The sequence below is a fragment of the Colossoma macropomum genome, unplaced genomic scaffold (assembly GCF_904425465.1).
Source record: "Colossoma macropomum unplaced genomic scaffold, Colossoma_macropomum, whole genome shotgun sequence".
NCBI lineage: Eukaryota > Metazoa > Chordata > Actinopteri > Characiformes > Serrasalmidae > Colossoma > Colossoma macropomum.
Genome location: NW_023494810.1, coordinates 23,844,726 through 23,861,211, shown reverse-complemented (window position 1 = coordinate 23,861,211; position 16,486 = coordinate 23,844,726). Strand labels below are relative to the sequence as shown.

The 16,486-nt window shown below is 38.7% G+C and overlaps 1 protein-coding gene across 4 annotated transcripts in view; it reads left to right on the top strand.

The window, feature by feature from the left end:
• Positions 1–360: 360 nt before the first annotated feature.
• acap3b (ArfGAP with coiled-coil, ankyrin repeat and PH domains 3b) overlaps positions 361–16,486 on the top strand; it is a 103,862-nt gene continuing 87,736 nt past the window's right edge. For all 4 annotated transcript variants that reach the window (XM_036559449.1, XM_036559448.1, XM_036559451.1 and 1 more), the window contains exon 1: positions 361–583. In XM_036559449.1, coding sequence (XP_036415342.1) covers positions 537–583 — 47 coding nt within the window. In that variant the 5' untranslated portion in view covers positions 361–536. The remainder of the gene's footprint in view (positions 584–16,486) is intronic.

The window sequence follows — 16,486 nt, the reverse complement described above, 5'->3', positions numbered from 1 at the left end:
AAATGTGCAGAAGTGTGTTTACTGTAGAAGATGTGTTAACTTATTTTCACAATTTGTAATTTGACCAGGAGCTCCTAAACTTTTACAGACTCACTGTATCTCAGAATATATCACATAACTGTATCACGATCAAATCAGGGGTTATCACACTAATCCAAAGAGGATGGAAAAAGGAAGAGCAAATAAAAGGGCATGATTCTTTTTCTTTTTTGGGGGGGGGATGACATCACCTTGAATCTCCCCTCAAATCGGCCCTCTGCCGAACAGCACTAACAGGGATCCCGTTTTTCGTTTGTGATCCCTTACACTGATTGCACTTTGCGGACGGTCCCTAAGCGCAGCGCAGCGGCCGCCGGTGATGAAGCCGAAGCTCAGAGAGTGAGTGAGCGGAGTGTGTCACAGTGTCACTGTTTCAGTGTTTCAGAGGACTGGAGGAGCTCAGCGACTAAATCACAGCTTCACCGGACAGTCTAACGGACAGGAGCGTATGCGATGATTTTTCACGTTTCTGACTGAAGCCGGATTAAAAAGCCAAAATGACGGTGGATTTTGAGGAATGTATCAAAGATTCACCCCGATTCAGGTAAGAAGAGCCTGCGACCCGTTCACTCAACTCAACCGCCGCTTTACAACTGTCGCCAGCTGGACCGTACATTTTAACCAGCTGCATTTAAAAAAGACACAAACACGTTGCTTATTTATGTAGGTTAGAAATGACCGTTACTGCTAATGTACGTTACACTAGCTAGATTTGTATGGCCATGCCCGTCGTGTCACTCCATTTATGACCACATTTCAGGGCTCTGAAAACTCCGAATGAGTTTTTCCTAAATGTATTTGTCCGTACTTGTACTCGTTCACAACTCAGAGTCAGTGTACTTGTCTGGTTCGACTGACTATATCTAAACATTTAAGCTCCTTATGTTTCATTAAAATCAGCTGAACTCTCACTGCTCGGGGATTCCTTACTGGTGCTTGCTGTTACGTTAGCCTAAATAATTAGCCTTCTCACATATGTTTCAGACTGAAAGCCTAGAAAGGCTTGTAGGCTATTAAAACGTAAAAACGTAAGATTTATAATTTATAATTCGGCGGCATGCGGAGGTTTAAAGTCATAGAGATTCTAAGACACACGCTCCAAACCTCATCATCATCATCAGACGTGTCTTCTTCTCTTGCCATAGCTCACATTTGAATTCGTTCAGAGGTGGCGTTATTTTCTTTCCACCTGTTTTCATAAAGCCCCGCCTCCCTGCGCTAGGATTGGCTAGTCATTAATACTCACAAGCAATTCGCCGTTAGAATGGCTGGAGAGAATGAATTACTAGCCAATCCTAGCCCAGAGCGGCGGGGCTAGTGGGAATACGGGTGGGAAATAGAAAAACGTGCAGGGGGGCGTTGCTTGTTCCTGTGAAGCATCAGATCACAGCGAATTAAAAGAGCTAGCCTAGCATACTATGTGGAAATGTTATAACACTACTATTACATTGTATTTAGTGTAGATAGGCTAGGCTATGCATTAAAAAACACATAAATTCCTCTCAAAAGCAGGGCAGTGTTGAAGGTCAAGAAACAAAAATGTGAAGGAGTTCATTAGTGATGACAGTATTGGCTGCTTCTCTCAGACAGTCCAAATCTTAACATCTTTCTCGAATTATGTGCCCCAGATTGGACATAACAGCAACACACAGAAATACTTACATTTTTCATGGTTAATTGTAGTTCAGCAGCACGCAACATGTCTTCATAATAGAGCCACACAAAGCATGGTTCCAATTATGGACTGTTTTCTCTCGTGACTCCTTTATACCACTATGGAGGTTTTGAGGTGAGATCATTCTTTATCCTCATTTAAATCTAATAACTATGTGGCTCGTATTTCCTGCACACCACAGGCCTTAATTACCAAACTTTTCAGGGAAAGCGTACTGCTCTAAGAACAGCAGTTGACTTTGATATCCTTATTAATGTGGTGGGAAGTTGATCCTAGATCAGCTTTCCAACCCTGAGGTGGTTTATAAATGTGGCCTAATATGTGCAAATGTAAACATATGCTGTTTGCCATTTCCAGGTTTAGCTTAAATAGGCCTCTGAAGTTGTGTGTCATTTTGTAGTCGGCCCGTATAGGGAACTCTGGTCTAAGCTGCTTTTCTCTATGGGAAAAATAAGTGGTGTTTTGAAAATTGCAGCCTGTGATAAACAAAAATATTCCAGCGATGATACGTTTTGCCATACATACTTTTTTCTGCTGATTGTCACTGATGAATTACAAGATTCCAAAAGAGGCAGCAAGAAAGGCAACTGCAGCACTATTATAGAACAGCACCACCTACATCAACTATAGGCAACAATACTACTGCCAATACATAGACATAGACCAGCAGTTCCTCATATGGGCTTTGACCAACTACAAAATGACAACACAACTTCAGAAGTTTGATTAAGCACTGCAAACAGCACTGGTTATACTTGTTTATCAATCACCTCAGGTTTGGAAAGCTGATCTAGGAAAAATGTGCACAGGAGAACGTCTTTGGAACATTTTTGTACAACGTGATGGCGGCAGTTTTTGAAAACTTGAAAGTAAATTTTCCCATAGACAAAACAGCTGAAACCCTGAGTTCCTTATATGGGCATGTTGTCAGTTACAAAGTGAAACACAAATTATAATTTATGTGTTTGTTCCATAGCAATTATGAATAAGTCTTAAAATTGATAACTGAACATTATGCTTGCACTTTAAGGGGTTGAGGATCTTGCGTATTTCAACATGCAAAGAAATGGCGGCCACATAGACTTGCATGAAGCCTATTGCAGCTTTTCAGTCCATATGCAGGTCACACATAAGCCAGTATGCAGGCTATGTTTCTGTTTCCCTTTTCCAGCTTAGATGTAGGTATGATTTATCCCCCCTAACTCAAGGGCATTTAGACTTGGCTGCATAACGCTGCTGGACTTCAGAGCGTCCGCTTATGTCTTTCGGGTGTTGAGTGATGTTCGGGGTCCTGACCTCCCCTCCCCCTGTAGTGGGGTCTCCCATCCAGGAGGTCCTTTGAAGACCAAGCAGGGGGGTCATGTAGATGTGACTCTCCATGGGGAAGTTGCATATTCTGGGCTGAGCTCCAGCACACCATGTTCCTCTGATGCATAAAAGTTGACATAATCCAGGGACTGGAGGGCTAACTGTTCTAAATGGCCACTTGGCAACTTTATGAGGTAAAGACATTGTCAGGGAGTTGCTGAAATGGCATCAAGGTGAATTATAACCAAGTCTGTGGAGCCACAAGCGGCATGGTTGGAATGTTTCATTGACATCAACAGATAAGACCATGTCCTTTTCTGGTTCTTAAGGAAAAAAAACCCTCATTCCTTGGTATTAGTGGTATTTAGCATCTATTTCTTGATTTTAAGACCACACACAGATACAACATGGTGTGTCGAAGGCCAGACGTAGCCTCTTGGCAGTTCTACCTGTGTGTCTGCTGCTGCTTGGTTCAGAGGAAGCATCATGAGGAAGAATATTTATTAATGTGCTTCCTCTCCTTCCTCTAACCCTCACCGCTTTACCTCTCTCAGCCATACTCTCTCTCTCTGTACCCTCTGGATTACACTGACAATCGAGTTCATGCTCATGTCACAGCGTCTAATGAGCATTACTATATTAGATAGGCTCTGCAGAATACAGCAGATTAGGATGGATTATCATGTATTTTCAGACAGAATTGCAAAAATCTCCAGATTTGGACCTTGAGCAGTAAAATGGCTACATATTCTACAGTAGTAGGAAATGTTATGCTTAGTAGGGTTGGCACAATACCAATGTTGACTTTGAAATCGATACTTAATGTAGGACCACAGTACTCAATAGCAAAACTATGCCATGGAAAATGATTAATATAATGGCCAGAGTCTGGACACCCTATGTCTGCTGAATTGAACACAGAGAAAGATTCAAATATTTGAACAGTTTCATTAACATCTATGATGCCTTTCAAATGTTAAATAAATCAAAAAAAGTAAATAAACAATGTAAACTTCGTATCGTCATTCACCAAGTTCTCAGAGGAAAATGAACTGAGAGGCAAGAAAGTACAGTATAGTCTAATATTCGTCACACTGTATTTAAACAGTTACATAATTGCTTATGCTTTATGTTGTTAATGTATAAGCAGGAGGTCACATATGTTACTGAATAAAACTAAAGACATTATTTTTGGAGGGGGATTTAATGCTTTAACATTGAGGATGTACAGTACCGTGCGAAACACAGACCACCCTTCATTTATTTATTTTACAGTCTGAACAGCCATTAAGTACAAGTTCATGTTTCAGTGTCAGGAAACAGAAAACATATTTAACAGAAATTACACAGAAGCCACAAAGAACTATTTATAATATCATTTTTTTCAGAATCTACTGTTCTTTTCAGGAGGCTTTCTTTAATTTTTTCAAAGAAGTCAGTCTGAGAAGTGGGTTGTATTTTTTCTGCTTCTCACAGTTTGAGTAATCCCAACCACATTCAGTGATGTTGAGGTCTGGACTCTGAGGTGGTCAGTCCATTGTTCTGAGAACACCAGCAGCTTTTCTTGTTTGATTTGTATTTCTACTGTCTTCTTTTTGTGTTTTACTTTTTCTCAGTAAGGACTTCTTGACTATTACACATCCTTTGAGACCTACAGCATTAAGTTGGGTTCTCACAGTGGAAGGATAGACAGAAAGACTTGTGGACTTTTTTAGATCTGAAGCAAGAGTTGAGCTTGATTTTAATCTCTTAAAACTTTTGGTGGTCTACCAGATTTTGCATTTTTGCACAAGTTCCATTTTTTCTATATCTTTTAATATTTTCATGAACTTTAGTTTTATATCAAATTAAATGAATAGTTTGTACTTGAAATGAAATAAATGAAGGGCTCTGGCTTTTGCACAGTACTGTATTATGGAAAGGCCCACCCTTAAAAAAAGGCAGTCGCCTCGTAGGTAAAGGCTGAGCTAATGGGCCATCTCTGTCCATCTGTGTCAAAGTCTAAGGCAGGGGGCAGCAACTCGAATGTTAAAAATGTTCAGAGCCATTTTGTCTTTTCAACAAAGGTCAAACCGCCTTGGGAGCCACAACATCTTATGTCCATTTTACCATCATGGCTGTAAACATGTCTCAGTATATGCTAATATCCTAGTGTGGGCTAAATAACATAATTTAAATGAAAACGCAGACTTACTTTGTTCTGCTTCTCACATCTCCAGCAGGAAATGTTTTTGCAAAAGTAGAATAATTTCTTTCAAAATACTCTTAACATTCAACTTTTTATGAAGCAAAAGTCAACTTCTTATTCGCCAGCATCTCTTTCGAATTTTCCCGTTCGACCTTAAATTGTGCTTGAGGTGCCAGAATGTAACTCGTTTTCCATTTAAGGTGGAACAGGAAAATTCAAACAAGAAGCTGGCAAACAAGGAGCTTCACGACTTTTTTAGTGTTTGGCAGTTTCTCGTTGCGAATTAAACGTATCAGGAAACCAGCTGGAGTGCTTATAAATGCAAATAAGTTAATTCGTCTCCAAATTATTGATGCTTGACTTAAATATTTCTTTTTGCCTTTTCTTTAGCTACTAGCTAGGCGAGATTGTTGTCCATGTTGCTATGGTGACCAGTAGTCTGCGCACCAAACGTCAGGTTTAAAGGGTGAATTAGCATTTTACATTAACTCCAACCTTTAAGACCATTTATTGTGAAAACTGTGATAGAATGATCAGCAGAGCTTTATTTTACTGCAAAGGATAATTACGTTTAAATTTATGTTTAACTAAAAATCTAATTTTGCTGTGGCGCCGCAGTAGAGCAGTAAAACAGCCGCATGTGGCTCTGGAGTCGCGTGTTGCTGACCCCTAACCTAAGGGCAGAGTACAGTGTCAAAGTAGAGTTAGCCTATTTAGATGTTCAAAGCGTTGAAAGTATTGAAAGTTAGAGTTCAGTTATGTTTTGTTTCACATTAGATACTTCATGAACACGTGAGGCCATTGAGCTGTGTAAACATGTTGATGGACAGACAGACTCCTGTGGCAGTTGTGTAATGCTGTGGAACTGGGCCGTGAGAAGGAATGCTCTAGTAAGCTCTTCCCACACACTGCTTGTCACCTGCTGAACTGCTTGAGGTGTATAAACCCCTACCTGTCTCTACCTGCATGTCTTAACCTGTGAGATGTAACAGGAAAAGACACGCCAGGGTGGAACACGATGAGATTATATATGCCGGATATCAGCAAACCAACAATGTCTGCTATTTTAATGGGCATTCTTTTCTATTTGGCACAATGAAAGGAATCCTAATAGATGCTGGATTTGGGTTGGTCCAGATGGAGCATGCTTTCGTCTTGTAGTTTGCCATTAACATCCGGACAAGCCCTGGTTGTAAGCTGTTTTTGCCTACGGAACAAATGAATGGTTTCACAAACCACCCTATTGCGCTGTATGATTAACTGATAAATCCATAGCTGTTACATTCGTGTAAATTTGATAAATTACAGTGTCAATTAAATTACAAGATTTTTAAAGTGCTAACACTCTTGTGCATTGAACTGACATCATAAGAGGGCAGAGTCACAGAAATAAAACAGGCAAGCCAGCAAGCTTTGTTAAGTGTGGTGGTTAAATTACTTTGACTGTAGTATGCTACAATTTGGGTACCTGTAACGTACCGATGTTAAAGAGCCCACATTTTTCTTGTATTTTATTTTCCTTTCCTCTGATGTCCACTTATGATGTTTGTGTGGTTTCATACACCAAAACCTGTCCTAAATCTTTTTACATCATCATTTTTCAACCTCTGAAGAATGAAACCAGCTGGTTTTGTTTCTGTACCTTAAAGACTGATAAATGTAAATGAGCTCTGCTCTGATATGCTGCCCTGCATTGTGCCTAGTTCAAAAAGCAGTCCTGGCTGAAACACTCCTTATACCTTCTGTGTGAATGTAGGCTGAATAGGTGAATATGACAAAAACAAAACACTGTATTTGTAGCTTGGATGTAGTTTCCGTATATGGATTGTATGGAGTGGGAAGTAAATGGTACATTTTGAAAACATACTAACATCCAACTCCTTTATTTCAAAAAAGAGAAAATTCAGTTTTCCATGATACGGTTTCTATGATATGGGCACTTTTCCAATTGTGCCGGAGAATTAGCTTGCTCGTAGCCAGACTTAGGCCTGGAGTCCTTTTGTACGCATATTAATTATAATAAAATGACGCATAACCTCAGAGTTTCATGCCTAAGATTAGGGGTGGGGTTACCTTGTGCAACTTCGACACTTCTTTCACATTTCAACATACAAATAAGTCAAGCATTTTCTGTTCTTTACATTTAAACATATTTGTTCTTCAGCCTAAGCTGCATTGTTGAGTGGAGTACAAGCCATACAGTTTAAATTCTCATTCTTACTAACAAATTTCAAGAATCTGAGGTACAAAATGTCTGAAAAGCACAGAACCTTAATAATGTCAATTAATAGTCCCTTTTGAGACTGTTCAGCTTTATTAATGTAAATGTAATGTAACACAATGTAAACGGATCACAGCGTATGGCAAAGATAGACTGTTCTGCTGTATGACCTTTTCATCACTCTCTCTTTCTTTCTTTCTTTCTTTCTCACACACACATGCACATTCTTGTCGTAAATTGCTTCTATTCAGTCTTGAACCACGACCTTCAGCAACCTCTCCTCGAACAAAAGCAGACGAACTGGTAGACTGCTGTAGACACAAAGACACGTAACCTGAACCTTGTCACCCCGCCTTGTATGCATTTTCATACACACTGGTCAATTCTGCCTGTGACTTCTGCATTACAAAGGTGTAGGATAGGTATTCATCACTTAATCTCTTACTTCCAACTTAGACTATTGTAGAGAGCATATACAGACAATATATGAGGAGCAGGTAATAGCACTGATGAACTGGAAGCACACCCAACAAACAGGCTTCTCCAGTCAGTGGAAGGCAAAAGCGTGCCTTATCCTCGCTTTAGGCTTTCACTAACCAGCCCCGATGACTGTGTACTTTCTGTTTGGTTGCCGTGGTTACAGGAAACTGCCACTTTACTTTCCCCCGACTGCCCACGGCGTAGGGAAACGGACAGATATGGGAGTCATGACCCCAGGACGGATGCAACATATGTTTCTAATGGACGCGCTTCCTTAATTGACACATTGGAATGCGCACAAAGAATGTATGGTTTAGGCCGACAGTGTGTTGGATTTGTGGGTGCAGTATATTGCATGTGCTACCCCTGCAAATTAACCACATGTTTGTGTTCCCTATGGTCATAGAGCTGTAGATACATCAGTATGTTTTAGATTGGTTTTTCAGTACATTATGGATTTTGTCAGTATTTCTAGAACACCCAAGAACCACCTGTAGCATAAGGAAAACTTTACACAATGAAACTTTCATGCAACCTTAGTTGCTTGAAACCTGCATGAAACTAAATTGCACTTGAGATGCCTAATGTCAAGCATCCTGCAACTCACAGTTGCAAGTGTGTGAACTTTGCGAAACAAGTTTCAGCCAATGAAACAACCAATATTAAAAAACGGCAATAATACATCACATGATCACGTTGACTGACATAACATGACTGTGGTTACCAGATCACTGTACAAGAAAATAAAAACGAAGATTGGACGGTTTAATGGACGGTTGAAAAGGAGACCTCACATTTATACTGAGAATGATATGATGTATTAAAAATACAAGCTGCTAATTTGGTTAACTAGTGGAGTAACTGAATGTAGTGCACGCAACTTTTATCGTTTTTGAATTGCTTTGATTGCATGCAGCTCACAACATGCAACTAGTGGCATGAAAGTCTCTCCATGTAAAGTCAGCTTTAGATTTAGACCAATTAAAGAGACCCTGAAAAACACAACATTCAGTGTATAGTAACGAGTAGCTGATTGGATAACAGTTTTTTTGCAAAATTTTAAAAAATATGTATCATTTTAAAAATGCATTGCTTCCATTCTCCTGGTGCATTTTGTTAATTCCAGCCTTAGAAAAACAAAATATTGTTTTACATACAGTGTACCGTGAATATGTCTTCAAATATCTAAGCGTTTATCAGTTTATCACCCCCCTCCCTTAGACGGAATGTAGCCATGAGAGGAAAATATGCTAATTATGTCATGTCATTTTCCTCATACACTTTATACACGTCTCCACAGAATCCCATTGTTAATTAGCTCCATCAGGTGTGTTTCCAGAACGTGATCCTCTCTCCCTGCTGACCTTTCCGGGTAATGAATATATGTCCCAGCTGCTGGTGAACAGTGAGACAGAGCGAGGCACCTACTCCAGCACATATCTCATCATTGGCAGCCATGGCAACAAGCTTTTTTGATTTGGAGGTGGATGCTTGCCTCACTGTGTGTGGATGTCTGTGTGAGTTTGTGTGTATGTGCCTTCATTAAGTGATGGCTAACGGGTGAGTCGCCTACCCATGGACTGACACAGCTGGAATCTTTAGAGATAGGATGACAAGTCCCACTGCGTGTAGGTGGCCCAAGTGAGATGTCAGTGGAATCTTGGATGCCTTGCTTTATTATATTCAATGTGAGGACTATGTGTCATATTCTTACAATATATGAGATGTTCTGGAGTCTATTTAAGGAAGTCTGAGTCAAGTATCATTTATCATTCAATTATGTCCGACTGAAGGTTTTTCCAACCAAAAGTTGTACTAAAATGCTAAACAACCTGACACCACTACATGAGAATGGCGTGGCATGAAAATAACTACGCAAAATGTTGCTATATTCACAGGCAAAGGTGCACCTGTTAAGTCAGAAATGAAAGGATTTTTTTAGCACACCAAGTCAGTGCAAGTCTATTGAGGGCTAGTCTGAGTGAAGTTGTGAGTCAGTCATCATGTGACAAGTGCAACTTGAACTTGAGTTTCTGACTCAAGTCCCCATCTCTGCTGTATACTATATACTTCACTATTCAGAGCCGTCAAATTGAACACAAATGAAACTGAGAGGAGAAACACACATCAGGAGCTGAAGTGAAAGCGCAGCAATGCTGATCAGTGGTACCAGTACAGTGGATATTTTTTCTTCTTATATGCAAAACAGCAGAGAAGGGCACGGTCACACTGTTGGGGGCTTTTGTTGAAAGACATTGCATTTACAGAGTAACATCTTGCTAAAATATGTCTCAGTGGTTTGAGCAATCAGAATGATATCTGATTTAAATACTTGGGTGCATTTACAAGTGCTTTTTTACGTGGATAAAATCTCTCCAGATATAATTCAGGTACTCAAAACTGACCAGGTGTACAAAGGTCCTAGTTTTACATACTGATTTGAATTTTAGCAATTTTTTCTGGCCAATAATTAACCGTTATTAGTCATATTCAAACCATGAAAACATCAAATATGGCACTGTGTTTTACGTAAACAAGACTTTAGACATTATTCAATTAAAAAACAAAGCCTAATGTAACTGTTATGACAGTAGTGTAATGTAGTCTACTTACGTACATTTACCACATATTATTAGCCCAAGTTAACGAACATTGAAGTTTATAAACATAATTTAAACAGCATTTATCAGAGAAGGTAGCTCACAGCTTTTAAGCTTTTTTGGCAAAAAAACCCAAAACATGTTTGTAGGCTATAGCTTAAGTCTATACTCAACAGAAGTAACATGACACTTAAAAAAGGAGTAGGTTGTCACTGACCTTAGCAGTGTGTCATGACTAAATATCCTAGTTGTGATAGTGCTGTGAACTACATTTAGGATGGCTGAACCTTTGCTATATTCCTTTATCAACAGCAGGAGTCGAGCGCCAGAGTCGACTCAAAAAAACAAAAACAAAACTGGGTTGTGCATCACTAAGTAGGCCTACTGGAATAAGTTCTGCATGTACAATCAAATATCTTTTGTTTATCAGAAACTTAAATGACCTTTTAAGCGAAAGCACTGGTCAAACATTTATGTATTTCTTGATTAACGGTTAATCGGTTCATCATTAACATGCCTAGTTTTGCAGAGAGTCTGGTGCATTTCGTCTTTTAAGATGGGCGGGAACTGCCTACTAAAACAGGAATGAGCTGTTTGACTGAAATGCAGAATGACCGAAGACAGACCATTGTTGTAGTGTGATGTTGAAGGGCAAAACAAGGTTACAAGACAAACAGACCCGCACAAAACATATCAGCATTTGTTGTCAGACATGCGAGGATATCTCGTTCAAAAGCTACTAAATGCTTCAAAGAAAGCTCTTGAATACCTTCTAAAGGCAAGATGGCAGGATCTTTACAAACTTTTCTGTTTATCCACATCACGGTGCCCAGTCACCATTACAATATTTTGAAATCCTTAGCTGCATATTGTGAATAGCCTGACATAAATAAGACTAAATCGTGTAGAAATGCAGTCATTGAAAGTCATGATGTTTGAGACTTCAAGCTTCTGTAGCCTCTGATGGCTCCTCCCCTTCGGCTACATATGGCAGCATGTGGCCGCTGAGTCCAAACGATGTCCTACACTTTTTTAGTACATCATCCAGGTATTAAAAGTACAATACAGCCCAATTTCCTCTGGGCTTCATGAGTATGTAGGATTATAGCTGCATACTGGGCCTAGTATTTAAGATGAAGCTGAAAGTAAAGATTACCCTGCAGTCAGATGCGACATAATCCTTTATTCTGTAAAGCCTTTATCATATGGATTTCTTTTGTAGGTATTTATGCTGAACGTAAATTAAGTTCAGATTAAGGTCTGCACAGCATTGCTCTACGCACACAAAAGAGCCTTTGAGCTCCCTGCTGAGAGAAATATGAAATGTGTACGTGTGTGCGTGGCGGTGAGACGTTTGAATCTGTGCCATATATTATTGATTTGCATGGAAATGAACATGCAGTGTTAAACGTTCTGCAAAGGCTCTTATCTTTAGGTCGTGATTGCACATAAACTCTTGCACAGTTCACTCTGAGGTTAACAGCAAAGGTTAGTACTCCACAAAGTGAATTCTAAATCCTCGTGCAGTCCACTAGTTATCACCCAAGAGATAATATAAAAAGTCCCTTAACAAACTCAACTCAAAGACCCTCTACTTGAAATATTTCCCACTTTCCGTGAAGACTGGGGCACCATAGCTTCCAGCCCCTGCTGTGAACACCAGGACACCCTCTTTCATGTCGGCAGCTTGGCAGCACCATTTGAGAACTTCAAAGCGGCAGGAGAAATTGAGATGTTGCTCTGTTCGTAATGTGTCGAGGTTGCTGGAGTTGGGATGAAATAGTAGTGTTTATGTTTTCGGGACTTGGGTTTTGAGTGTTTGTTCATTGCTGGAATGAGTTGTTGAAGTATTGATGCCTCTGCTGGAATGTATTTTTGAGGACGCCAGAGTTAACAAGCAGTGTACACATATAATTGCTACTGTTCATTCAGAATGACTGCATTGGGTAATCGGGTTCCAAACTGGTACCATTTGTCCAGTTAGCTGTTCAGTATGTGGCACCACACGGTTAAATGTTCATGTGTTATCATTAGGTGTGCACCGATGCGGGAATTGAGGGTCGATACCAATATTCGGTATTTTTCATGTACATATCTGCCGATTCTTATAGATAAAAATGAATAAAATGTAGAAACTGGGACGGAGAATAACAGAGAAATATAGCATTACTTTCCTTGCAGTCGCAGGCCGATGCTTTATTTCCTCTGGTCAAGTTTTGTTGATTTCCTAAGTAAAGATGACTTAAATACACACTTAAAAAAGATGGTTCTTCAAGGGTAAAGAAAATGGGGTAACAATTTACTGTAGGTTCTACTGTTCATAAGGCTTTATGACACCTACATAAGCTTGTCATGAGAACTGACATAACCCTACATAAATGTTTATAAATGCTTATTCCAATAGGCGCTATTCACTATAAAGATTCACTATATATATATATATATATATATATATATATTTGCCAGTTTTGATCAAAGTTAGCTAAAGTAGCTTTTATGACAGATGCTGCCTGTTGGAATAAGCATTTATAAACATTTATGTAGCGTTATGTCAGTTGTCAGGACAAGCTTATGTAGGTGTCATATAGCCTTATGAACAGCGCCCTACAGTAAAATGTTACCGAAAATAGTTCTATGTAGAACCATGAACACCCTTCGCATGTTTAGAGGGGGCTTTGCATCATGAAAGGACTTTTCAGACTGATAGAGAATGTGTTGTAGATGGCTCTAAACGAAACCTTTTTGAAAAGGGTTCTATATAGCATCAAAAAGCGTTCTTCTATTATTACAAGCTTGAGATCGTAACAATAGAAGAACCCTTTTTGAGTGCTATATAGAACTCTTTTCAAAAAAGTTCTGTATAGAACCATCTACAATACATTCATAATAACTCTTTCATGATGCAGAGATCCCTATTATCATGCAAAGGGTTCTTTGAGTGTTCATGCTTCTATATAGAACCATTTTTTTTTACCAACAAACACTTGGAGAACCATCATTTTAAAGTGTGTAGGAAAATCTTTAGCAAACTATAGTGCACAATATTTGCTGTGTATATGACTGTAGGGTTACAAATTAATAATATGCAGCCGTTATAGCACAGTAGCCCAGCATTGTGTTCTGCTCCTCAGGAATACAGTACATAAACATCATCAAATATTGGTGTGAGAAATCAGTCAAATTAAATATCTGTCTGTTTTTTAAAAAGAAATCTGCCAACACTGATATGATTCTAATGTCATTGTGAATTCCTGGTTATTATCTAATTTATTTGATGTGCTGTATGTTACATCCTAGCCTGTCTAAAAGACATAAAGAGGAGATTCTTAATGGGTGCAGTGTGTGCAGTGAAACAAGAACTAGGGCCTGACTGATGAGAAGAAGTTCTGATAACCAATCATTTCAGGCGATAGCATTTCATATATTCAAAGATGTAACAGACTTCAATAGTTTTAGGTAAACAGATAAATTGTTGGTTGTCATTTGTTAATAACATTAGTTAAAAATAAATGGTTCTTTTAAAAATTGAAAGGACATCCAGAATATTAAGTCACTGTTAATCTCCAAAAATGTGTATATACACACACACACACACACACACACACACACACACACACATATATATATATATATATATATATATATATATATATATATATATATGTATATCACACATATATATAAATATTTTAATTATATCATGATATACATTGTTGGCCGTAGCTTGAATTATAACAAATAACTACAAATAAGCCTATGAGTTCTCAAATGTTAACAACAGAACAGCATTCTTATAAATATTTGAGTGTATAAAGCATCTGAGCGTTCCTAGCATTTATTTTGTTTGTTTCAGTTGATTTGCTCTTATTTTTCATCAGTCCTCTTCATAGAATGTTTTTTTGTTAGAACATGTGAACCTCAGGCTAAAGATTATGCCTTTATAAAATAATAATAATAATAATAATAATAATAATAATAATAATAATAATAATAATGCCTCTTCTGGGCCACAAAACACAAGCAAGTAATTTGTCTTGGTTTATGGATGGTATTTTCATCAATACTGATAAATACATGGGACGTCAAAATCGCTGTTTATTATACACCAAATGATATATCAGTTTGGTCCTAATAGAAATTCCAGCACTTTTTGCAAACGGTTTAAGCTGGAAAGCAGAATCAGCTCTCAAAAAATCATAGACTGACCACATACAGGAAGAGCTCAGCATTTATTCACGGTCTCTTCCAGTAAGGATCTATCTCAAGAAGTCCATCCAACGGTGTGGTCTGGGAAATAGTTCAGGAAGCACAAAACAGCGTTTGACTTTGCCAGTAAGATTTTAAAACTTAATGTCTGTGCCTTGGTCATTCAGTTCAACCTGCCATGTCACACAAACCTCATAGCTTTCCCTAAACAATGCATGCTCTGTGTCTTTCCTGTGCACCCTTAAACCAACACAGCAAAACCGGAATAGTAAGAGCGTGAAGTCACTGTCTTGCATTGGAGCGATAAGCGCTGTTTTAACAAGGTAAGACAGAATAAAAGTGTGGATTGTCTGTGTGTAAGCTGGACATCTGTTTATCCTCTCATCACAATGCCAGAGGAATGTTTTTTTTTTCTCATCAGGTGAAATCAGTGACTCATAATACAGACTTCTGTTGAATGAGCTCATCCGTTCTTTATCATTTGAGGAAATCTGGCCCTTAAAGGGGCCCATTGTTGCCTCAAGTACCGTTTCGGACAACACCTCATGACGTCAGGCTGTAATTCCTGCAGAAGAATTGATGTAATTCATAATACGAGAACGAAAAAAAAATGGAAAATAGAAATTCCAATAGAAATCTAGACAGAAGATGATAGCTGTTGAAGTCTTGTTCAAAGCTGTAGTAAAATAATCAATATGCATACATATGACCACACACATCAGTACAATTCTGTAATAGGCTCTTTCTGCAGGCCAAATAAAAAATGTTTCCCCTGTAATTCTGTTGTCAGATGAACTAGGACACTGTTGACTCTCTCTGTGTGAAATATTGTCACTTTGTGTTGAGCTGCTGGTGAGTAACGAAGGAGTGAAAACAATTCACACCTCTCTACAAAGACGGCCGTGCTGACATAAAACTTGATATTCAACTGCCACAATAAAAGTAGCATTTAAGCACATTAAAAACACTTTTATAAATATTGACTTGCTTGCTCACCCATGAAGATGAAAAGACAGTTTGCTTCCGGTTTTATAAATCACACACATGTCCATCTTAAACTTAACGTTATTGAAAAAAAACAACATAGTTTACTGAACATTGGTATATTCATGTTATAATGTGTGGTCAGTTTAGAAAAACAAGAAATCACTCAATGCTGTGCATTACCGTGACTGTACAACAGTTAAGAGGTGTTGTTTTTGCCTTTTGCTTTAGTGGCACACATTTGGGCTGCACAATATGTGCAAAATACTAGTACAATGTGTACACATTTGTATTATACATACAAAATACCAAAACAATTCAATTTTGTTGGACTACATGAGCATCTTGATTCATCAGAACACCCAGAGGAACATCTAGACCAGGGGTTCCCAACCTTTTGCCACTCGCAGCCCACACAAACAACCAGAAAAGCTTCTGCAGCCCACAAGATTGAACTGATCTGATTGTTTTTTTACTGACTCACCTGTTGAGAGCTGAACTTGTTTGGCAGCTTTTGAGTGCTGGATGTCAGGCTGAAGAAAGGAAAGCTGGAGTTCTGGCTAAATTTGACAGGTTTAGATGTATATCTGCTGTGGATAGCCTCCAAGTGATGGTGTAAGTTGTTGGGTTTCAACAAACCTTCATTTGAAAAGACATCTGAGCAAGAAGCTTAAAGCGGTACTTGTTTTTTAGTTTCTGCACCTGTGAAGCCCAGTTTATGCTTGGTCTTGGTTTTCTCAGTCTGAAATATGGTGGCTGCTTCACCTGTAGATAGTCAAAGCTCA